Genomic DNA, 25,951 nt, shown 5'->3' with positions numbered 1-25,951 from the left:
CTTTCCCTGATTCTCAAGTCTGCCTATGTCTGGGAACACTGAATTCACAATAGATGGATGAAGAAATCCGTGGCTGAGTGAATGAAACTTGGTCCTCACCTCTTTTTCTAATGTTAGAAATTATGTATAAGGACCATATCAGTCCAAAGTTCAAAATCTTTTGTACACCTTGACTCTAAGCAAGGTGGTATATTCCAAGATTTGCTTCTTTCCCAGCAACCCCTTCCTGACCTCTGGCCTACAAATGGAAGCTTGCTCTATCTTGGGCCCATCATTTATGTAGGAAATGCTGATTTACTGTGTCATAAATAAGTACCAAAGGCAGTTACTGATGGAAACAGCCTACAATAAAATAAAGAAATATTGACACAAGGAAAGGTGCAGCTGAGATTGCCCCAGGCTCCCTCCTCACACCTTTATCATAGGTCAGAATGTGTTGTCACAGGTACTATGAACATAAGAGGGGCACGCTGTCTGCCATGACTAGCCCATATCAAAAAGCACAAGTTCAAAGATCAAAAGACTCAGGCTATTGCCTTGTATCCTGGCTGCATGTTCCAGCTTTCCCTAATCAGAGTTCCAGTTTCTCCTTATGTAATTACATGGGTTGTTGGGTTTTCTGTGCTTTTACAGCTTAAGTTTATTGAAATTATGTCTTAGTCACTCTGGGATCAGGCCTCACACTGGTAACTGAGACTAGATATCATTGTCCTTGTTAATGTGAGAGAGCTTGGAAGAGAAAAATGTGTATCTCAGATGCAAGGTAGTTTCCACCCACATCAGCTCCAGACATCTACTGTGGCTGCCACACAGATGAGGAAAATGAGATACATTGAGGATACACAACTGGCCAAAGGTGGTTAGCCAGGAAGATAGTGGTCATAATTCCATGTCCATTATAAGCAGCACTCCCAGATCCTTCATCTCCGAGAAGGCCAAGCATCATTGGATCTGGTGTATAGAAGAGGAAAGTCTAGTCTCAGGTGCCAGGAGGACACAGCAATATAATAGCAAAAAATGGAGCTAGCAAGGATGACCTTGACATTTCCATTCTGAGCAAAGTTTCTTTGATCAGAGATGTTAGGAGAAGTAATATTTATCAAAGTAGAAATAGAAATTCAAAGTCCAAAATGTGGAAAGTCTCCAGCTTCTCCAGTATTTACAGGTATGCCAAGAACAGAGCAAAGTGATGACTTTTATTGTTATGACTGTTATATGATAATTTTGTTTGTTCCATAAACAAATTCAAATAAGGTCAAGAAGTGAGGAGGGTCTTCTTGGTCCAGAGATGAAAGCATGGTTCCGTATGTCCAAATGAATACAAGAAATGGAGAATATGAACTGAATACAAAGTAAGAATAAAACAATCATCTTGGTTCAGAAAAAGGCTTAAGACAGAACACTGTTCTTGAGCTGAAAAGCCTTGAGCCCCCTGATTATCCCACTCAGTTCTATGGCATTTCCTTCAATCCATGGAGACTTAGCCTAGCCAGAATGGGTGAGCTGACATAATATACATGTTATATCATGTTTTATGTTGTCTAAGAAATTATAACTGCAAAGCATTGAGGAATAAAACTAGATGTACTTTTGATTTTATTGAACCTATTCTTTCTGATTTTGCTTGAGGAATCTGAAGAGGTGTGTAGGGCACACAGGCCAGTCAAAGATGGCGCTGAGGGGAAGTCAGATGGGAGGGTCCTGAGTTGTTTTGTAAGAAAAGATGATTAGCTGCCTAGATCAAACCAGATGAGGTCACTGTATGAACAGCTACTATTCACTAGGTAAAGTGTAGGGTGCCTAGTTAATCTAGTATTGTTACAGGAAACAAAGCTCTCAAGAAACCAGGCAATGAATGATCAGAGGATTCAGTTGCTTTAGGCTAGCTGACCCAGCTGAGCAAGTGCCCTGAAGATTCACATAGCATCCATAGAATTTTGGCACTGGTTATTTTAACTGGTACAGTACTTTTGAATTTATATGACTGAGGTCTATAAGGCCATCTGCCGTTGGTCTTTTAGTCTTATTGTCATCTAGGACAGTTCTTCTTGGGGAATCATGTTTACAGAAGCAGAACTGATAAGGTTTAAAAGCATCTTCTGCAATGTTTATGCTTCCTTTGGATGGTCCATGAATAGCCTCACCCAGGAATAAACGTTAACAAACCCAATATTTGAATCAGCTCAGTGCTGGCAACCATTGCTGTAGTGAGTTTATGACTGCTATAGCTTTGCCAATCTCAAAAGACAGTGTTTCACATCCTCCTCCCCATTATCTGGTGTTATATTCTTTCCACCTCCTGTTTTCTGATGGTCCTGGAGACTTGGAGGGATTTCCATTTCGGAGGAAACAGTTAATAGTCAATTATTCTCAGACCTTTGAACAACCACAAGACCATACTCTCCAAATTAAGTTTCTTTGATCAGGATGAAAGTAAGGTTTCTCTTTGGGTTTAAACATTAGTATTAAGAAAGCAGTTTGACATCATCTCTACTTGCAAAACAACAGGAGTAAGTAACTTCTTCCTAGCCATAGATCAGGAGTAAAGAACCAGGCATGAATTCTCTCTTATGGAGCAAGACTCAAATAGAGACAGAGAGTAGGTGGTTACTTCTGTTTCACTTTTGTACTAGTGGACATACGTTTCCTGGAAGATTAGTATTGCAGCATGCAATGACTACATGCAGATGTTTCCATTCATGAGTTGTTTTTTCCCAAGTTACCCTCACAGCACTTTTTTGGCAATATGAAAGTTGAGCAATACAGAAGTTTCCAGTTGAATTTTTTCATTTATCTCTGTCCTACAACTAAAGTGTGTGGAATCTTCACAAATAGGTTCTTACTAGTTCATTCTAGTAGGTATCCCTAAGAAATATCAATAGTCTCTATTGTTTTGGAAGTCTTGAGAGCCTTCCTAACAAGCAAATAATGGAGAACTATCCAATACCTGTAACTGAAATTTTTATCATGGGTTCTGGGATTGGCATTATTCATCCATGCAAGGTACTTCTAATCAAATTCTATTTTTTAATTATAGTTTTTAATTATAGTTTAATTATAGTTTTTAAGTTTAGATTAGTAGATTTCTAAGTGACTTTTTTCTACATTGTTAGTAATGGTTACCTTTATTCACAGCCTCCTTTCTTACTGTCTTCTTCACCTCTCTTCTTTAGATATGCCCTATGCTTCTGCTCTCCTAGATTGCTTCTACTTAAAGCATTACATATTGTGACTCAAAGGTGTCATCCAGGAGTGTTTTCTACAATCTGGTTTCAGCCATAAGTTCAGGAGAACACTGTGCCTCTGATATTTGAACATGGGAATTCCTTAGTGATTTGTCTAACACTAACAGAAATGATTAGTAATAGTTCATTTGTTATCACCTTTCAATACATAGTTTTTGTCTATGTCTTAAGCTGTAGTAGGTCCAGCGGCTGAAGGATTTCATTCATAAGAGTACATGTCTGAGCATGCCTCTGATTTTCCCCCATGAGCACCTGGACATACACATAGAGAAGTTAATAGTTGGTATAAAATGCTCCTTCAATATGAAGATCCTACGGCATTCAACTGTGATATTAGCTCACACTTGACATCTAGAACTCTAGTAAATGGTAGTATCATTCTTCTCCATGTACGATGACATCTCTCAGCTAGAGGTGTAAAACAATTCAAAATTCACAGCCTGTTTTTCTTGCAGCATTATTCTTTTGTCTTTGATTTCAAGGTAACTATTCTCTATGGCACATATTACCTCTTGTGAAATATCTTTATGAATTCTCTCTCCCTCCTCACCTCTCTCTCCACCCTCCCCCCCTGGGGTTACATAATTTTATAGTCAGTCCAAAACACAGATACTTATTAGACCTTATAAAGAACATTTATTCTCAAAACTGAGGTCACAAGTACAAACATTTCCCCTCTGGCCTCTGTTCATCTCTATAACAAAATTCTCCAGGGTCCTCCAAGATCCATCTTTAATTTACAAATATCTTTAGTGAGAGAACCATATCTTGGCTTCTCTGATCTGAAGCTCTCAGAGCCTGGCATTCACAGCTCATTGTGCTCTGGCTGGGGTTGTTTCTTGGCCAGGATCTCAGTCCATAAAGCTACTTCCTCCCCTTTTAGTCTCTTGGCTTGCTGGGTGGTGGCACCGATCTGCAGGTAGCCTTCCTTCTGGTCATACTCTGGCCAATGGGGCAGGCCTTCACCATTAGGGTTCCTGGGAACAGAATCAAACTGAATTCCTCAAAGCTACTGTGATTCTCCATTTTTTTTTTTATGAGATACAGTGATTCCTGGATTATATGTTCTCAACCATTACAGGAGATGGGGAGAACCAATGTAAGCACAGAGGTTTGAAGTGACTAGATTTGAATTCATCACTAAACTTAGAAACTGTCCTTTTTCCCAGTGAGCACCTGAAGGTCTCACCTTGCTCACCACCCCAGTCCCATCTTTCTCCCCACCTCACCCATTTCGAGCAAAGTTGGCCCAGAATTTCATCACCATCTTGCTGAGATTGATCTCCTCTTCTGAGGTACCCTCTGTGGGGAATAAAAGAAGGAGAGAGAGGTTTAAAACTTGTCACCACTAAAAGCATAGCTCTTGGGCCCACCAGCAGCAGAATTCAGGGTACTGTTAAGAAAGGCACAACTTCTAATTAGTCAAAGTCTACAAAATCCTGGTTAACTAGTGTATAATTTCAGACTGAGGATAACTGATCCAGGACTTACCAGTGAAATGCAGACCATCCAGTACTAACTGCCATTATTTTACATGTCCATCTCTTTGTTCTTCCTCATTCAGGGTAGAAAGATCTATCCCATAATATTGTTGGCTCTTAGATCTTTTCTTAGTTTTGTAGAGTTGTGAGGGTTGAAAAATATAAAAATGCAAATGTGCTAAGAACTTTCTTAACTGGGAGTTTCCCAGAGATACCAATGTGTCATGAACAGCAATGAGACAGGTTAGGAGCCACATTGGATGTTTGAAAGTCAATGGGTTAGGAAGGTTTTCCTCAAACATTAACTGTGTAATAGCTTGATATTGTATTAACAATAGTATTGATAAAAACACAAGTACTTTAAATATCTACACAGATTGATGGAAATACCAATAAATGTGAGTCTGGTTAATAGCACCAATTATGACTTCACTTCCAGTCAGTCATAATTTGATATGTTATTTTGAATATAAAGTTAAGAAGTGGCATTCTTGTCATCAAGTGGCTTATTATGACATACAAAATCTCTTTCTATAGTCAGTGATCAGGAATGTGAGAGCAGGTATGCTGGGAACATATTTATATATCCTTCCTAGTGTATGTTAGACCAGCAGAAAGGCTGCTCACATTCATGTGTATCTCATCCCCTTTTTGTTGAATTAAGAAATTAAGATCAAGATTGGAGAAATTTGTTTAAGGCTGCCAAAATCAAGACTGGAGGCTGGACCTCTTAATTCTAACCTCATACCTGCCACACAGGAGCCATTACCTCTTAAAATGGGGGCTCCAAAGACAGAGTAGACTTCATCTCCATGGTCTCCGACTACATTTTTGGGTCTCATGTGTGATGAGAAGCTTGGGTGGTACTGAAACTCATACATGTAGGTAGGAGCTCCAGTATCTGTAAAGACATGGATTCATATCAGCTCATGTTATTTGACATATACCCAGATGGAATCAAGGCTACTCCTACCTTTGAAGGAGAGCCCTGTTCATAAGTACTTCAGAAAACCAACTTCAGGAAAGATACTTGATTTGCTTATATGTACATAGCTAATAAATAAAAGTGGTATTTGAGTCTTATGTTAATCCAATTAAAATAAATGTATACAATGAACCTGGTAAATATACTACCTATATGTTAACAGGTTAGCTTGATGCTTTGTGGGAGTTCTAACAATGGGAGCAAGCATGTCTCAACTCTTTGGCCTGCTCTTGGGTCTCTTTCCCTCCCATTGAGTTGCCTTGTCTGGCCTAGGTATGAGGGCTTTTGCCTTGTCTTATTGTATCTTGTTTTGTCCTGTTTGGTTGTTGTCTCTTGGAGGCCTGCTCCTTTCTGAAGGGAGATGGAGGGTGAGTGGATCTTGGGGCAAGGGAAGGTATGGGAGTATCTGAGAGGACTAGTGAGAGGGAAGACTGTAGCCAGGATATAATATATGAGAGAAGAATCTATTTTCAGTATAGAAGAGGCACAAAATAAAACCAAAAGACTCAAGGCATTCTCCTATGGAGAATCATCAAGCCATAAGGGAGGGCAGCCATATATGTGGAAAAATATTGAGTATTTGAGAAACAGCAACAATAACAACAAATCCTAAGAAAATAGCAATATCGAGTTTTTGCAAAGTAATAATCCCCTCCAATATAAATAGATTATACTTTCCTAAGTAAGGCAGAGGCTTTTTTCACTTTTAAACCTTTATATCTTTGAAGGTGAAAGAACAGGAAGAGGTACTATACACATGTAGAAACTAACAGAGAAGAGACATTGCTACGATTAAATGAGAAGATAAAGTTCAAGTCAAGACCATAAAATTAGAGAAATAAAGGCATTGCATGTTGAATTTATTGGTTAATTCATCAAGAGAGAATAACAATTGTAAACATATATCCAATATCAGAGCATCTAAATATACAGAACAACCATCAGTTGGTCTTATGGAAGATAAAGATCATATACAATAACAGGAAGTTACTTCAGTATCCCCACCCTTAAAAAAAGTCAAGTCATTCATATGGAAACAGCTCTGGGATAAAGCATACAAATATTCCAAACAAAATGAAGAGGCTATGCCAACCAAGATTTATTTTTTAAAATCCCATAGAATTTTCTTCAGAAATATATTCCACGTGAAGACAGAAGAAAAAAATCTTCATCAAAGTTAACAATAATGAAATTATAGCAAGTATTTTCTTTTTCTGAATTGACTTGACTGATGGGAGATGTCCTTCTGTGTGTATGTTTTTCTTATTGATTGATGAATAAAACTCTTTTTGTCTAATAGCCAGGCAGGAAGCATAGGCAGGGTAACCAGACCAGGAGAAGGCTGGGGAAAGGAAGACAGAGGGAGGCCTTGAGGAGACGCCATGTAGCTGCCAAAGGAGTGACATGTCAGGGTATTCTCCAGTAAGCCGAGACCACATGAAAACGCATAGATTAATAGAAATTGGTTAATGATTAGGACAGAGCTAGGACAGAAGCCCTAGCCATCAGCCAACAGTTTTATAATTAATACGGCATCTGTGTGTTTATTTGGGGAAATGTAGCTGTGGAACCAGGCAAGACAGAAACTTCCATCTTCAAATGGTGCCACCAATGTGGGTTTCAATAATTTCCACATAAAATCTGACAAAAGGTAAAAGGGATTCTAAAAACAAAAGAACAATGTCAAGAACAGCTTCTTGGTAGCAACATTTTCTCTCAGGCTCTTGTTTGCTAGAGACAAGGAGAGGAGTGTGGCTCCTTTAAGGGAAGCTTCCTGTCTCAGCATTATCAGCAAAAAATCCAGGGCTTTTTAAAGAGGCTCTGATACCAAACAATTAAGTTGTATTTTATGAGCAGCCGACAGCATGCTTCTTCTTGGCAGCATGAACCCAGAAACTGCACAGTTGTGGCAATAAGCATGAAGCTAGAAATGAAGCTAGACTCTCAGAAAGCCAAGGAATAGAATGGGGCCAGCTGCTGCTTTAATTTAGCAATGCTGTTTAGCAGATAAAAGACTCATGGGCAGAAAAAAAGATGTACAGTAGAGACAGATTCAGAGGGAAAAAGAAAAACCTCAAACAGCTTACAATGTGTTTAAAAATATACATAGGCTTGGGAGAGGAAGAAAAGATAAATTGGTTAAAAAAGAAATAGAGTAGCTAGGTGATGGTGGCTCACACCTTTAATCCCAGCAGGGGCAGGCAGATCTCTGTGATTTCAAGGCCAGCCTGGTCCACAGAGTAAATTCTAGGATAGGTAAAAGTACACAGAGTAATCCTGTCTCAAAAAATTTAAAAAAAGTAAAACATAGATTAAAAAAAAAAAAATCCACCCAGTGATGGAAAATACTAGATACTGTATGTTATCATGTTGTCTTTGAATTGTTTGATTGCTGAGAAAGGAGCAACAGTTGCTAACCGACATTTGATTATAAATGCTGCTGGATTAATCCAACCTATATATTTTAAACATGCTTTGATTTCAAAATGTATGTCTAAGGACATGTTACCTTGGAAACTAGATTCTGCTTTTGTTTCCACAGAAAATGAAAAGCTGTGGATTCCTTCCAGACTAATATAGTTCCCGAAATAGTGGCTCAGGTGATCCAACATCCAAAACAGCTGAGACACTGCAGCCTAGACTGCCACAGCCGGATTTGGTCAGGATTCTGGATTTTCTCAGGATCCACATGGTATTGACAGAGCCCCCATACAGCAGGAAGGAGTTTGGAGAGAACAACACCCAAATTCCCAAATATTGTTTATAAATGTTTGTTTTCATTTAAATGGAGTTAGTTATAAATGGTGAATGATCACAACCAATCTCTTTTTAAAGGAAAAGGGGGGAGTACTGCTCCTGGAGCTATCACCATATCTGATTTCAAACTGTACTTCAGAGCCATAGGACTAAAAACAGCATGTTATTGGCACAGAGAGAGACATACAGATGGATAGGGTAGAATAGAGGACCCAGATATAATACCACATGACTACAACCACCTGGCTAACAAAAATGTCAAAAATATACATCAGGCAAAAAAAAGCTTCTTTATTCTAGGAAAGACAAATATGTTTGTGTTGAAAAATGAAACTAAATCCTTATTTCTCAACTTGCACAAAACCAACTACCAATGGGTGGAGAACTTCAACCTAAGATTCGAAACTGAAATTGCTAGAGGAAAATGTAGGGAGTATGTGTCAAGATATATACACAGGACTTTGTTTCTGAATAGGATTGTTGAGAGAATAAACCCAGTAATCAACAAATGAGACTTAATAAACTTAAAAAAAGAGATTTTTTGTAGAGCAAATAGAACTCAGTCAACTGAGTTTCAAGCAGCCTACATGATGAAGGAGACTGTCATTTATATCTGATAAAAGGATTGGTACCTAGACTATACAAAGTTACAAGAAACTAAACATCAAGAAAATAAACAACGTAATAAAACAAAAGACATGGAAATCTCAAAATGAGAAGTACAAGTGGCTAAAACCGTTTTATTAGCATCAGGAAAATAAAAGTCAAATTCAAGTTATTTTTAGATTCCCTCTTGCCACAATCAGAATGATTATCACCAAAAAAAGAAAATAAATAAACACTTTCAAAAAACAAATGTCAATTAATGCTGGTAGAAATAGAGGGAAAGGTAACACATATCCATTGTTGGTAGGAGTGCAAATTGGTTCAGCCACCATGGATATTTGTGTGGAGGATTCTCAAAAAGCTGAAACTAGAAGTACCATGTGACCTGTCCTTTGGGACATATACTTTCTAAGGACTCTATAGTCTCTTCTAGAGTTATTTGCAATCCTTGCTGCTCTATTCCAAATTACTAGAAGTGGAATCAGCCTAGACATACTTCAAGTTAAGAATGAATAATGAGAATGAAGTACACACACAATGGGCTTTTACTAAGCTGTAAAGAAAGTCAAATTGTCAAATTTGTAGGAAAATAAATGGGACTGGAAAACATTACGCCAAGTGAAATTACTCATCTTTGGACAGACAAATGCTGTGTTCCCTCTTGTATGTGGACCCTAGTTTCAAATTTCTAAGTTTTTTGCATTTGGGGGGATCTATACAAGTCAGGAAGCTTTAAAGGCACAGGGAAGTTAAGGAGAAAATGTGTTAAGGAGTTAGGAGATACTAGAACACATTGCATGAAAAAAGGGAGTGGAGTGTTGAAGGTTAAAGTTTAAGCAGAGACTAGAGAAAAAGGAGATGGGAAGGGGAGAAGTGAGTGAGAGCTGCTTGATCAAAATTAAAGATGTATGAAAAACCCTTAGGAAACCCACTGCTTTTTAAACTAATTTGAAAGTGCATTATCTTTGAAAAGGGAGTTTGAACACTACATGAGTTAACAATACATTCCCCAGAAGATATGAGTTAGAAAATAAAAGTTACAGTGCCATATGATTTATTGGTCAGAGAAGCCCCAGAACACCCCTTCATACACTACAAAAAACATAAATTATTGCCATTTTTCTTTGTTGCCCAGCAAAACTAGACTTAGAAATCTTTTGCTGATCATGTAACACATTTTGGTTGTAGGACTCAGAGAAATCAAGCTGGAGCTGACTTGAAAATGGTCACATTCCTGGATAGTTTATGTATTGTTGGAAGGTGCAATTTAGGCTGTTGGGGGTACAGGGAGTCATTAATTGTATTGCATAACAATGAATTCAGTTTTTTTTTTTTTTTTTTTTTTTTTTTTAGTTTTACATACCAACCACAGTTCTCCCTCCCTCCTCTCCTTCAGTTTACTCCTCCCTCACCCCTATCCACTCCTCAGAGAGAGTAAGGCCTCCCATGGGGAGTCAACAAAGCCAGGCAAATTAAGTTGTGGCTGGGCCAAGCCCCTCCTGCTACACCAAGGCTGAGTAAGGTATCCCTCTATAGGAAATGGTCTCTAAAAGCCTGTTCTTGCACTAGGGATAAATCTTGTTGCGACTGCCAGGGGCCCACAAACTTCCCAAGCCATACCACTGTCACTCATATTTAGTCCATTGCAGGTTCTCCAGCTGTCAGTCCTTGAGCTTCCACTAGCTGGGGGCAGCTATCTTTGTGGGTTTCCCCATCATGATCTTGTCCCCTTTGTTCATATAATCCCTCTTCCCTTTCTTTGACTGGACTCTGGACTCCAGAAGCTTGGCCCAGTGCTGGGTTGTGGATAGCTGCATCTGCTTCCATCAGTTCCTGGATAGAGTATCTCTGATGACAGTAGGGCAGTCATCAATCTGATTGCAGTAGATGGCCAGTTCAGGCACCTTCTTCACTATTGCTATGAATCTTATCTGGGGTCATCTTTGTGGATTCTTGAGAATTTCCCTAACACCAGGTTTCTCCCTAACCCCATAATAGCTCCCTCTATCAAGGTCCAGCAGTCTTCTACATTTGTCTCCTGCAAGTACATAGGACTGCATGTCCAAATCAGTGGTTTTAGAAACAAAAGAACAGAGACAAGCAAGGTTTCTTGGTAGTAGTATTTTTCTTGGTTGGACTCTGCATGACTCCTTTAAGGGAGATTTCCTGACTCAGCATAAGCGGCAAAAAACCGCAAGGCTTTTAAATGACTCTGCTAACAATTTATTGGTGTGTATGAGAGATGGCAATGGCAGTGACCACATCTCCAAGCCGGCAGCATGCTTGCTGGATGGCAGCGTAGACCTAGGCAGTGAGCATAACTTTCAGTGCTGGCAGTAAAAGTACCCGCCGCTATCTTTGATAAACCATGGCTGACACAGCTATGACTTTCATTTTAGCAATGTTGTTGTTTACCAGATAAAAGACTTATAGCCAGAAAAAGATGAAGATTTACAGTAAAGACAGATTCATATTAAGAAAAACCACTAAAGGCTTACAGTGAGTTTTAAAATATATGTAGACATGGAAGAAAAAAAAAAAAGAATAAAATGGTTTTAAAATGACAAAGAGAAACTGGGTGTGGTGGCACACACCTTTAATCCCAGCACCCGGGAGACAGAGGCAAGCAGAGCTTTGTGATTTCAAAGTTAACCTAGTATGCAGAGTAAATTCCAGGACAGATAAGAATTACACAGACAAACCCTGTCTCAAAAACTAGAAAAGAAACAGAATTAAAAAAAAAGCCACAGATGGAGAAAATCTGGATTTTGTACGGTATTATATTGTCTTTGTATTGTTTGACTGCTGAGGAAACACCAACTGTTAAAACAAATGCTGCTGGATCAATTCAATTTATATATTTTAAAAATGCTTTGACTTCAAATTTAAGTCTAAGGACAAGTCACTGGGGAAAAGGATTTCTATTTTTGTTTCCACAGAAAATAAAAAGCTGTGGATTCCTTCCAGACTAATGTGGTTTGAGCAAGCCAGACCCCCTGAAACAACATTCCTGGTGATCCTACATTCAAAACAGCTGAACAAAGCAGCCTTGCAGACTACAGCCAAGATATCTGTGTCTTCTTAGGATCTCCCATGACAGCACCCTTTAACAGCAGGAAGTAGTTTGGAAAGAACGACACCCAAATTCCCAAATATTGTCTATAAATGTTTGTTTTCCTTTAAATGGACTTGGTTACAAATGGTTAATGATCACAGCCAATTCTTTTTAAAGGCAAAAAAAGGGGATTATGGTATAGCTATGAATACTTTGTTTTGGAATGGATTTTCATTTATTGACACAATTTAAGGTCAATTTTATAATATGTATATTTCTCTTGTTTATGTATTATGTTTATATAGCTCATTTAGGAATGTAATGTATAATTTAGTACGGATTATAGTTACCTATAATAGTCAAAATTTATAGTGTTAGTTAAGTTTTCTAGATATAAAGACATGTATTTGAGATAGATAGGTATTCTTCAAACCTTTCAAAGACCTACAGAATATGGCATTTAAAATGTTTTAATATTAGTACTCCATTGACATGAGACACTGTTGCTCCTGACAGCACCGTGTACTTTCCCAAAAATATGTTGGACACTGTTTGTTGCTCCTGCTGGAATTCATTCTCGCCTCAGCTAATGGCCTGTTGGGCAAAGAACTGCCCCCACCTTGACCACTGATTTGGTCATGCAGTCCTATGTGTTTGCAGGAGACAAATGTAGAAGACTGCTGGACCTTGCCAAGTCAGGGTAAGACAGCCTTTCTACCTCCCTGCTGTTGTTGTGGTCTGTCAAGTTCTCTTGGCCTTAGCCAAAACTGGGTGTACCAAAATTGCTGTGAGACCTTGGGTGACTGTCCAGGTAGCTTGATGTTTCTGTCTTTGCTGTACATTTTGGAAGTTTCCCATCCGCACTTCCTGTCCACTCTAGTATCGTTATTTTCTATCTCAGCTCTTGATGAGGTTGAAGATTAAACTATCACAACTATTATTCTCTCTTCCTAGTTAGATATATTAGGTACTAGACTTACGTTTTCCAGCTTAGGACAACTCTATTGTAAAACTCTGTTATGCCTTCACCCTAGGACTAGATATGTAGGTCGTTTTGTTCTCGATTTTCCTTTTCTTAGATCACACTTATTATTCACTGTTTTGTATATAGTTTTGTATCAAGCCTAAATCTTTTCTGATGGGAGATGCCATTATGTATATATGTTTCTCATACTGGTTAATGAATAAAGCACTGTTGGCCAATAGGAAAGGAGATAGGAGGGACTAGGAGACAAGGAGGAAAGAGGAAGTAGTAAGGAGGAGTCAAGATGGAGAGACTGGGGAGACAAGACGCTGGCCCTTTTCCCCTGTAAGAAGACCATGTAAGATCACGTGGAAATATATAGAAATGGGTTAATACTTAAGTCAGAGCTAGACAATAAGAAACAAGTAACTGGCCAACAGATTATATCAAATACAGAGTCTCTGTGTGTTATTTGGGGCTGGCATGGTGGCGGGACAAAGACCAGCGGCGGCGGAAAAACCTTACTCCTTACACTTTTCTTTATACTAAAGGGAATTTTAGTGGGGTATTCACTTTGTCTCCTTCTGTGGCACTGACCATGTCATTTGGGGGGTGGAGCCAGGGGCAGAAGTGACCCGTGGAACTAGGACTGAGGAGGAGCTGGTGAAAGCTCTCTTGCTGGCAGGATGTGGAGAGGGGAGCATCCAGTGGTTCATCTGTCTCGGTTTTAAGTTATTTCTCCCTGAATAAACATCTATTCGGCCTATTTGTTTATCCTGATCCTTATTTAACTGCAATAGGACTGGGAGAAGAGGGAGGGGAACCGTAGCTGGTATATAAAATAAATGAAATAAATGTTATTTACATAAAATTTTTAATAAGACTTGAAGTCTCAAAAACCAACAACAAAACAAATACAAAAACAAAAGCCAGCCATAATGATTCTTGCAGATGAAGTCATCTATACTATGAGCCTTTGGTGCATGGTACCCCTGTCAGTGCAGGGCAGCCTGAGTTCTACCTCCAGCACTGATGACTCTTTGCTTCATGGTTTACTCTGGTCACTATAACTAGTCTACCAACAAGTAAAAACACAAACTGTTCAACTAACAAGTGAGTATTAGTGGGTAAACACCCCCTTTCTGTTATGCAGGAATAATCCTGAGACCTAACATATGATCCTTCCCAAAATATTCCACAGTTCCTGCTGTCCACAGTGGGCATGTACCTGGAAGTGTATTATTGATTGGTCTTCATCTCTTTTCTGTGTCAGTGCTCACATCCATGGTGTTTTTTACTGGTATTAACTACCAAATTAACGACTTGCATTTACACCTCTTCCTCAGAGTCTATTACTTGAAGAACGAAACTGAACAGAACCTTTGCTGAATAAAACTTTGCAAACTGACCATGAGAAGTTCCCACATCTGTCTATCCTAGGAAGTGAGCAGGTTAGGGCCAAAGTAGGAGAATCTTTGTCTCTCTTTGCCATCCAACTTCTGGGACTCACCTCTGTGGCCACGGGACACAATCACTGATGGGATACCAAATATCACATCCCCAATGAGCTCTAGGATTCCATCTCTGATTTTGAGTGGCTCACTGCTACCTCTTACATACTTCTCAATGGCAATTGGAATAGCATCCTCATTTATGCCCTGAAATGGATGACAAAAGCAATCACTAACATGTTCAACCAAATGAGACTGCACTGAATCTGACCTTCCCACCAGTTGTGCAAACCCTTCCTGCAGTAGTGCAGTGGGAGATATTGGACTGAACTATAATTTGAGCCAATCCCTTGAAACATCCAGCCAATGGCCACAAATCCCAAGGTGCTTACAAAGTAGGGAGTTAACTTCTGCAGGAGAGCCATAGCCATCTTCTTGTCCCATTTTACATCAGTTTGTGGAAATCCTATCATCTATTTAAAAAAGAAAAACAGGTTAGGTATTTGTAAGTCCTCAGGATTGGACAGAAAGAAACAGCCAGGAAAACTATCCAGTCCACTGTGGCATGAAAGTTTTATCTGTTCATCAGTGGGTGTGGGTCTCCCATGAATTTGAAAAAAAGAAATCAGTGAAGCAAGGGGATTTACAGACTCAGTGTCTGAATCGACAGCTATGTCTGTGCTCTTGCTGATGATCTCTGAACTCTATCTGCAGACAAAGAGAGCTGCATGGCTCTCACATTGAATTGATCTGTTCAAACCTCATGGCATTTGACTCAGGCAATGTAAGGCACATCCTAAGCACAACCTCACAAAATGCCTACCTGAGACAGTCCAATGCTTTCACATGAAATTACTCTTTCCTCTAGCAAAGCAACAGCAAAACATCAGTGACAAGTCTGGCCCCTGAACTGAACCCTCTTTTGGAACTGTTTCTATACAAAATCCTCACCTATCTATCTATCTATCTATCTATCTATCTATCTATCTATCTATCTATCATTTCTTTCATTTCTGAAGTGTACTGTGTCAAAACAAAACTTTTAACTCAAAAGCTTAAAGGTAATTTTTAAAATATTGTCAACAATTTTGGATAAATGTTGAGGAGGCTTTCTGTTGATCTCTCTTTCAGTCCCCGGGGAAGATAAGGACATGACTCCATTAAAGCTCTTATTTCAACTTGGACCTCTGCTTCCTGTTACCAAAAGGAGTCTCTTTCTTCTTGGGGTGAAGGCATGTGGACTCACCACCATCATTCCTTACTTTATTCTCAGCCTGGAAACATTGCCAGCTTCGGGGTCAGGGAGTTGAGTTCAGGTAATGTCTTATCATTTTATCCTGGCTATCCTATTCCTGAATAAAACACACTCTTTACTATTAGCAGTGAGTGTTTTAATCTTTAAAAAGAAAAGTCTCACTTTCCCTTTTCAAAATAAATATTAACTCAGAAACAATTTTCTCTAATAAGTCACTGCAAATTCCTGTGGAGTTCTTCAGGACCTGAAATTCCAAGCACAAGATGGAGGCCTCTGTGCCACAGTCTGAGTTTTCTGAACTCCCAGATCCTCCCTCACTTTCTGCTTGACCTTGGTCATTCAGACAACACAATGGTTATGCCAATAGACCCCATCAAGGCTAAGAATGGCAGAATTCATTAAGAAAAAACAAGGAGTAATTGGTATAAAGTTCGCAAGCCTGGGCATCTCAATTAGGCCATGCCAGAAAATGTTCCTTGGATGAATTTAGTATAGCAGTGGGAACAGCTGCCCTATACACAATGCAGGGCTTAAAGACAGAATTCACAGAACACAGTGGAGCCATGGTAGCAGGTGGATAGAGGAGCATCTGCCTATAGGTTCTGTTTATGCTCACTGTTGGCAGAAGCCAGCCAAACTCTTGCTTGTTGATTCCCACGATGTAGGGCACAGTGTTGAAATTCTTCTCATTCAGAATCTCTTCTGGTGCCTTGGGCAGCAACACTCCATCAAGCACAGTAGGTACAAAAGGATGGTTCTGGGGAAGAGGGCAGCACAGTGTCAGGTCACCAGCATCTGCTGCTCTGCCTGTCTAAGGGGACAGTTGGAACATAGACCCCATGACTGCAGATGGAGCATAGACCCTATGATTACAGCTGGAATATAGACCCCATGACTACAACTGGAATGCAGACCCCATGACAGCAGCTGGAACATAGACCTCATGACTGGAGGCAGCAGCTACAGAATTAGTATCTTTGGATGGTCAGTGAACCACAGAGACCAGATTTTCAGCAGTTGTGAGTGACGAGGTTAAGAGAAATAGGAGAGTGAAGTGTGGGAGGCATTTACATTAATATGTATCATATACAAACACTTCAAATTTATAAACACACACACACACACACATATATAAAACTTTAATCATTCATATAGAATTTATTTTTACTGTTCCTAATAGTTATGCCTATACAGTTTTCATGAATACTGGATTGGTGAATCCTGGGCCTCTGTTGCAATGGAATTCTAGAACTAGGTTCTTGAGAACCACTGGTCACAATATTGTCATCATTACTATATATGGGTACCTATAACTGGAGGTCTCTCTCCTGACCTCCAGTTCCCAAATAACCACTCTTAGGCCTAATATTAATTACAAACTTTTTGGCTGATGGCTCAGGCTTCTTACTGGATAGCTCTACATATTTCATGGCTTAAAGACACATTGTATAACATAGATTTCTTAAAACTAGTTCCTATATGTAAGATTTATTTAAACCATAATAAAACACCATTTGAGCATGGATTACTGCTTTCTCAACTCTGGGTAATAAGACACTAACTTTCCTCAGCTTCAGTTTCATACCTATGCTGCAGTTTCTTATTGCCATGTGGATGCTAAATATATGAAATCCACAAGTTTAGATGCTTTACTATCTTTTCCACAGTTTCATCGTACACCTTAGGTATCACATTTCCCAAAATGATGAAACTGGAAAACAGGTAGATCTCCTCCCCATCACTTAGATGGACTGTATTGTTGACCCAACAATGACTTCATGGTCAAGAGGATCATAGCCAAATGGAAAAGGCCATGAGCCAAGAACAGAGATGTTAACATTTGGGGCTAAATCCAGGACTGTCCAATTTCTAACTTGAAGGAATGAATGTCCTGAAGCAAGATTAAAGAGAAGGGCAGCCACAGAGTGACATACCAACACATCCTTATTTTCATGAGCTTTTTGGAGCTGTAATTAATTGGAGGTGCCGTACTTTGGATTGCAAGTGTCCCTAAAGACCAATGTGTTGTAGGTTTTGTCTCCAGTCTGTACTACAGTCTATACTACCCATGAGAGGTTGTGTATCCTTTAGGAAATGGAGTCAAGTAGGAGTTCAAGATATGTGAGTGTCAACACTCCACACACCCCTCCTACTTCCCTATTCATTTGCTTTAACTCTGTCCCTATTTTCCACTGTCTGTTTCTCAACTTAACTCCGATTGTAATTAGACATAACGTAGTTTGCCAATTTATTTTGTCACACCTTATCCCAAGAGGATGGGATTCTTTAAGTGGGACAGACCAATTTCTGCTTCACTGCTATGCCCATCTCTGAAACCATAACCTGTCCCATACTAACAGATTCTTTTAAATTATGCTGAAGATCTGAAAAAATTGAGATACTTTGAATTCCACAGATATTTGAGGGGCACCCTGGGATCCCTTGGAGGGACCGGAGAACATGACTGTAAATTCAGCACAGCTAATGACATTAGCCTCTGACTGCTGATAGGAAGTGAGAAGATGGGGAAAACGTATGTCACTACTAGAGTTGTCTGGGTACAAGAAAAAGGGTGTGGCATCTTCACCCTGTGATTCTTCTAGGATATTTGTGTTCCTCAGCAATGTTTTGCATGACCCTTAATTAGTCAATTTAACTGTCTGGCAGCACAACCTCATTTATAGCTCCTTTTAATGCAAGAATTGTAGTTGAGAAGAAGATACAAGATTGCTGATTAGGAGCACTGAACCAGCAATCAGAGGAGTAGTGCCAGTCTTGTCTCTGGTCCTCTTGGCTCTGTTAACCCATAAGTGATTTTTTTTTTGCTGCTGTAGACCTGGACATTACATTACACACACACACACACACACACACACACACACACACACACACACACACAAGAAAGAACTGTGATTACACAAACAGAAACTATTTCACAGCCTAACACTGTTAGACTCCAAACCTTAAAAGGTCCTTACCTCTTTGGAGTCTCCTTGTACATTGAGTTTAAATAGATTCTGTGAAGGCAAAAAAAGAGATTATGGTTAGAGGTCTTCCTGGAGAAAAAGTATATCTTTCACCCTGTTCTGTGACGATATATTATTTATGATCCTAATGAAACTTGTCTGGAGATCAGAATGCAAAGCTAGCCACAACCATAGAGGCCAGGCAGTGGTGGCATACATCTTTAATCTCAGGAATAAGGAGACAGAGGCAGATAGAACACTGTGAAGGCCACTTAGGACTACATGTGAGTGAATCAATTTAAAAGAAAAACAGAGCTCACACATTTAATCCCAGCACTAGAGTGTATATAAGGAGTTCTGAGAGTCTGAGAAGCAATGCAGTTTGGACATCTAATCAGAGGACACAATCTCTTTTTCAGTCTGAGCACTGATAGAAGTGAGAACTCTCTAGTGGCTGGCTGCTTTACTTATCTGATCTTTAGCTTGAACCCCAATTTTTGTGTCTAGGTTTACATTATTCCTGCTATACTGTTCTCCCAGTTCCTTCTCTGCATGGCATCCTCTTAGTACAGGTGCATAGTGGAACAGGTTGAGGGAGGGCAACTGTAAGAACTACCAAGTGCTAAGACCCAGAGTTGGAGTTGCTGAAGCTCCAAGGGGATGCCTGACTCTGTACCAGCATCCTCCTTCAGCCCTCTCTCACATCTCTCCCTCCAGGTACCAACAGCCCAAATTTTCTGTTGAGAAAACCTGCAGACAAGGTGACTTCAGTGGCAGGATGTTTTGATCTCAATGGGAAACTACGCTGGATGGATGATGAATGAACAGGATGAGTCCTCTACTCCTTCCCCTTTTGTAATTCTTCATGAGCATGTGAGCTGGATCACCATGCCTCAGAATGCAGGGCATAGCACAAAGATGGATACCTGACACTGTTGGTCAAACAAACTTTACATTTAAGCCATAGTTGACTTGGAGAAGGAGATAGTTTCTAAGCATACAGGGTATGAGTATTGATTGCTGTTATGCTAAATTTCTTCAGGAGGAAAGCATGCTTCAGAATGAAGCCAACAAATTAATGGGAAGCTGGGGTGTGGATTCTTATTATTTTCTGAGACCTGGAACAAGTTATGTTCTTAAATTTGAGTAATTTGAAGATTTTCTTACAACCCAATACTTTTGCTGTTCAAGGCTTCTTCTAACTTGAATGTTTGCTTATAATAGATGATCTCAACTCCTATAAACACACTGATACTCATTCCAGCCCACCAAAATTGAATGAGTTGTATTGCTACTTCAGAAAATGTGTCTGACGTATTTGTGAGTTATGGTCAGACTATCAAATGGTCCTTAACAGCTTTTCATTGAACAATGGTCCCATTTAGCTGTACTATTTTGGTAAATGCTTGAAATTTTGAGAAATGGGGCTAAGTAGTACAAAAGGAACTGCCTGAAATACACATAGCTTGCTTAATACTTTGCTAATCAGTTATAAATGAATCATTGCTTTGGGGTAAAGAAAATGTTTAACTACTTTTGGACTTCTAAGAAAAATGTAACGTGATTTCAATGTGACTTCTTCTTATGTAAAGATTTTAATTTGTTTTTGGAAAATACATAACTTATGGTTATGAAGTAATCTTTTCTTGCACAGAAATCTTTGTATTAGGAGGTATAAAAGAGATACAGGAAAAGGAGAAATGTAAAGGGAAACATCAATAATGTAAAGGGATAAAATCAGGAAAAATGTAGAAAGGGAAACAATTGGGAAGAAAAAAAAAAACAACAACAGGGTAAAAGACTAGAACAGAAAAGGAAAAGAGTCAGAAGAGAAACCAGCAGAGAGAGAAATAAGATGAAGAATTAAGCTTTGGTTCTCAGTAAAGTTCCAGTGTGTGTTTGTGCCTCTTTGTTCCAGTAGTTTGGCTATCCCCATATCCTCTCCAAGTTCTCTGATCTTCTGAAAGCCTGCATCAGACTGGGCCCCTAAGTGGCTAATAATAATAATAATAATAATAATAATAATAATAATAATAACAATGAACCTCAAAATATCAGTCTTTCTTGCTAGCTATAATGAGTGTTCTTTCTCTCTGTGTTCCAACAACACAACATATATCCTAATAAACATATTACTGTATTTCTTCTTAGATTATTCTTGCAAGCAAAAAAAAAATGTTCAATTTTTGTTTGACCTACTCTGACACTAATCTTCCAAGAAGTTATCATGGAAGGCTGGATCGATAAATAGATAGATATAACGATGGATGGAATTGTTCAATATATTCACTACTGATTCAGATGGAAGTGTGGAGAAAAATGTAAAAACCAGCAGGGAGCTGATAGATGATAATTGCTTTGGCAGGACTGGATAAAAATGCATATACATGTTGATTGGGTGACACTTGGATAATTAATAGATTGCTATAGATCCATGAACAGTGAGATATAGGTTAATTGTAGATTGATAAAGTTATTTCAATTAATTGAATATGTGTATGTATGTATGCATGAGTGGATGGATGATGAATAGACAGGCTTGGCTATTCATAAAACATAATCTTTGAAAATTATGTGTGAGTGTTTTTCTACTTTGGATAGATTCCTAATTTTCCAAGAAAATAAATGTGAAATGTTTCTGAAAACTTTACTTAATAGCCCTATGCTCAAAACCCAAGAAACTATTAACTTTCAAAAGAATGGAATGTTTAATCTCTCAAAACACAACTGAAAGAAGAATAGTGGAATATTAAATTTAGAAAGAATTAGGAGAATATTTTGAAAAATCTTACCAGATTGTTACTGAATTTCTTTTCTTCTAAAGTCTTCTAATAATAAAAGAAAAACTTTAAATTGCCACTTGGAATCAGATGGTTGACACTGCTCTCTCACCAGGAATGAGAGAGGGAAAGAGAGATAGAGATAGAGAGAGAAAGACACAGAGACAGAGAGGAGAAACTATGTCAAGAAGTTAGGGGTAAAGAACAGCTGAATAAACCAAGAACCAAGAACTTAGAATACAGACCAATGGAAAACACACCCACCAATTTCTGCATGACTTCCAAGAGCTCATCCTCCGTCTTCTGGCGCAGGCAGTGAACAATGACAGCAGATGTGGTAGTTTTGCACCCAGCAATAATAGCAATTTTCTGCATGAGATGACAGGCGACCATAGAGGCCATGAGCAACATTAGTATGCACCATTGGTGTAGATTGTGGGTTCCATCCTAAGCCCCATTTCTATAGACAGACAAGTGATCCTGAAAACACTCTAGACCAGCACACTTGGGGTCTAGGGCCCACAAAACTTTGCCCCTGTTATAATTTGTAATGGGTGGTATGAACACATCTGAGTCTGTTACCTTAACTTTTAAAATAGTCACAATATTAGAGAAGTGTATTGTCTTAAAAGAAGCCAAGGGCAGTGGATAAAGGGCTAGGAATCCACAATTCCACTGTCTATTTCAGATCCACTTTCTCCATTGACTAGTCATTTGGACTCTAGTTTCCAGTGACTGTTATACAAGGAGAGCTAATATATATGAAATGCTTCAGAGGGCACCCTGTCTTCCCACATGACCCATGCAGATTTTCAAGGCATCTGATTAACAGGACTCACAGGAAGAAACTTCAGAACCTATGGAGTGTAGTTCAGATGGAACCCTAGAAAGGATTTTTTGTCCAACTATTATCACTTCAGAAATCCCCTGAGAACATTGCTGAGTCCAACATTCAGAAACACACCCAAGGACTCCAGGAAAGATTATGGCCATTTTCCAGGGTGGGACATACCTCAGTGACTGTCCTTGGATCCTTGGTAAACAAACCAGGAACAAGGATCACACCACTCTCAGAAATGGCCCTGTGGAAGAGGTTCTTGGCCAGGGGAGACAACATCTAGAGAGAAGGGGAGGAGAGTTTATGCTCACAGGAGGGGCCCCATGACCCATTTGCCTCCCAAATGTTCCTCTGTCTTGGTTCTTCTCAGAGACTCTGGTACTCAGTAGATGTGACAGCATTTCATTTGTCTATTCTCTCTCTGAGTATTTTCTTGGGCCTGAGATTCCACAGAGAAACTGAGTAAAGTAAAACCAGGACACAGAATAAGAAACAGTAGCAGAAGTATGTGGCAAGTGCCTATGATGACAAAAAAAAAATACTTGAGGGACATTTTAGAAATTTTAGAAATCCCTAGTTACAAATTCTGTTTGAGAAATTCTTTTATCTTGATTTATCAAGAAAATTATCAGGTAAGAAAAAAAATATAAAGGATGCAGTTTCTTTGAGTCAAGCTAACACAAAAAATGGAAGAAAGAGAAGGAAGAAGTGGAAAGAAAGGGAAAATAGTGGTACCATCATGGAAACAATGGTAAATACTTCAAGGCCATAGCATTACAGTAGTAGATAAATAATCAACACATGGATTACTATGGAACTCTGTACAATTATGAATGATAATGCTATATGTATGTTTAATGATTTGGTAGCTATTTTTGCTATACTGCATTTTAAAGGATAGTTTCATTGTAAAAAAAAAGCATAAGATTATGCGTCAGAGGATGCCTGGAATCATGATGAATAAATTAAAGATGAATAGATAGATAATAGACATACTTTGAGGAAACAAGAGATACAGATATGACAAGATATCCACAGGAAGGGTATAAGAGTCATGGGCTATGGATGCCATTTTTCTCCTTAATATTAATCTGTAATTTTTCTTCCCTTAGACTTAAATGTGGGTGTATATGAAAAGAGTGTGTAAAATGAAATGCAGTAACTCCAATTATCCACATAAGCAATTTTGTTTTACAAACCAGTTTGGCTGTTTCCCACATGTACTACCCTGTCTCACTTTCATACATCCTTCCTCTCACTCACTGTCCCTAAAAGAACTCACCCCTCTGCCCAGATTCTGCTGCTGCCATGAGTCATGACAAACTATGAGGTCACTGCAGAGAAGATCCTGCCTACTGTCCACACGTGAAATCCCAAACATATAGATCTACCTTGGATCCAAACAATGAATTCTTCCTACTTGTGATTTATAATCAACCCAATTTCCCAAGAGAAGCAAGGCAAGCCCCGGTCATGACTAAGAAGCCACTGGTTGTTGATAGCAGCTTAGAGAAGGGGAGTCAGTGTTCTGTAAGAGTGTGGCTCTGGTGGATAGAACACTCTCCAGTGGAAGCCAAGAGTGTATGGACAGCATAAACTATACTAGATGAGTTTAAAACAAAAGGAGGTACAAAGTTAAATGGGAGGGAGGAGGAGGTGGATATGGCAGATGACAGGGAATGAATGAATATCATGAAAATGCATTGTATGAAATTCTCAACGAACTTTAACAGAAACATGACAAGGCCAAAGCCTGTGTAAAATGAGATTCAACCTGTTTCTTGAATAAACATGCTTTAAATAATTGAAAAATATAATTAATAAAGGGGAAAGGAATTCAGCTAAGTGAAGAGGACAGCACTGTCACTGCTTCAAGCTAGAACTGGAGATATCTATCACTACGTTGAATTCTGAGCTTCCTAGGAACCAAATACCATTAGCTTGGTTGTCAATGACTGGTTATCAATATTGTACAGTGAATAAAATGAACAATGAGTTCATGTTTTGTGTTTTGAAAGCAACCATCTGGTTTCTAATAGTTCCCATCAGTAAGCCTGGTGCTTGGGACACTTACAAGAACAGAGACACTTTCAGCTCCTGCTGACTCTCCAAAGATGGTCACAGAACCTGGGTCTCCTCCAAAATTGGCAATGTTGTCCTGAACCCAGCGCAGTGCAGCCACTTGGTCCAAATGACCCCAGTTTCCCCGGCTGTGTTCATCCCCTGTGCTGCAAGAGACAAAGAAGGTGTATACATTGCATGGCTGGAATCTTAGGACCACAGATATATTGGGATCCTTTGCAGCTTTCCAAAATCTAGGTGAATTCTGCATATCTGACATTGGAATCTTTACCTGCATGACTTTCTCCTGTATTATTCCAACAATTAACTATGTACTAAGGGTCCAATGTATATCTAACTCTGGTGTGAGGGCTATAGCACATCTTGAAACAAAAACTATGGCAGCACTCAGCCCACAGCACAGAGCACAAATTAACAAATAATATGATAATGCAGTGTCAGCAATGGGGAAAAGAAATTCAGGTAAAGAAAGAAGCAAGGGTAGGTCTGGAATATCCTGTGGACTCATAACTAGAGGAAACCCTTTTTGAGTTGGTGGCATTTGATAGAGACTTAAGTACAATCAACACCAGGGCCTTGTAAATATTTAAAGAACAATTTCAATTAAGATTTGCAGCAGGTGTAAAGGCTTTGGGGTTGGGGAACAAAAAAACATGCATGCAGCTTCTGTGAGACACAGACAGAGCCATTGCTCTGCACCTTGGCAAGGCTTCTCAGTCACTGAAATTCATGTGAGTATTATACAGTGGCATGGCACCACCCAATCATTCATTATTTCACCAAGTGTTCTGTCCACATATGCAGCTCATCATGTAAAAGTTGCAAGTTTGATTAAAACATTGGTTATAACATTAACCCATCCCTAACCCATCCCACAGAAACAGGGCTTTGAGAGGTAGAAAATGTGGATCCAAAGCAGCAGGACTCTGGGCGTATTTTAAAGATGGACTTACAAGGAGCTGTTGCCTGCTAGGAAAAATGGTGAGGAAAAAAAAAAAAAAAGGAGTCCAGCATGTATGAAAGGTCCGTGTTGTGAGCAAATGTGTGCTTGAAGCAGTCAGCAGCTATGTAGGGTCCTGTGGTAAACAGATGAGGATCTTTGTTTATGGAACTTTCAGTGGGTGTCAGGGGCTCAGTTTCTCTCTGCTAAGTGGGAAAGCTCCGTGCATTTCCACAGACCAGGTGGTAGGTGAAAGGACGAGGTAGGATTTAAAGGCAAATTAGGGATTGCAAAGAGTGTGGAAGAGTTTCTGGAATCACTCAGGGTATTCACAGAGAGGGAGCAGGGAACATACAGTGCCTGAGTACAGGGAGAAGAGAGGCAGAGAAAGAGCAGACTGGGCAGTGGGGAGGAGCGGGGCAAGGCCAGGGCAAGGGAGCATCTCACAGTGGTGGCCCTTACACTGTTATGAGCATCATGAAGTAACGCGAGCACTGCTGAGGTCGTGGTTAGCTTCTTGGACAACTTGGTTTCATAGCCACCTGA

General features: G+C 39.3%; 2 protein-coding genes across 2 annotated transcripts in view; one reads left to right on the top strand and one right to left on the bottom strand.

The window, feature by feature from the left end:
• The window catches only part of LOC127230009 (carboxylesterase 1D), a 392,242-nt gene that overhangs the window by 57,399 nt on the left and 308,892 nt on the right, over positions 1 to 25,951 (top strand). The window lies entirely within an intron of this gene.
• The window catches only part of LOC127230010 (carboxylesterase 1F), a 31,529-nt gene continuing 9,477 nt past the window's right edge, over positions 3,900 to 25,951 (bottom strand). The window contains exons 5-14 of the mRNA XM_051195134.1: positions 24,458 to 24,611; positions 22,558 to 22,662; positions 21,810 to 21,914; positions 18,778 to 18,816; positions 16,416 to 16,556; positions 14,937 to 15,017; positions 14,604 to 14,751; positions 5,496 to 5,627; positions 4,475 to 4,547; positions 3,900 to 4,222 (exon numbers count right to left, since the gene is read on the bottom strand). Of these exons, the coding sequence (XP_051051091.1) occupies positions 4,051 to 4,222; positions 4,475 to 4,547; positions 5,496 to 5,627; positions 14,604 to 14,751; positions 14,937 to 15,017; positions 16,416 to 16,556; positions 18,778 to 18,816; positions 21,810 to 21,914; positions 22,558 to 22,662; positions 24,458 to 24,611 (1,150 nt within the window). The 3' untranslated portion in view covers positions 3,900 to 4,050. The remainder of the gene's footprint in view (positions 4,223 to 4,474; positions 4,548 to 5,495; positions 5,628 to 14,603; positions 14,752 to 14,936; positions 15,018 to 16,415; positions 16,557 to 18,777; positions 18,817 to 21,809; positions 21,915 to 22,557; positions 22,663 to 24,457; positions 24,612 to 25,951) is intronic.

Source organism: Phodopus roborovskii, unplaced genomic scaffold, assembly GCF_943737965.1.
Source record: "Phodopus roborovskii unplaced genomic scaffold, PHOROB, whole genome shotgun sequence".
Classification (NCBI taxonomy): domain Eukaryota; kingdom Metazoa; phylum Chordata; class Mammalia; order Rodentia; family Cricetidae; genus Phodopus; species Phodopus roborovskii.
Note: the sequence above shows the minus strand (reverse complement) of the source record. Positions and strands in the feature narration are given on the sequence as shown.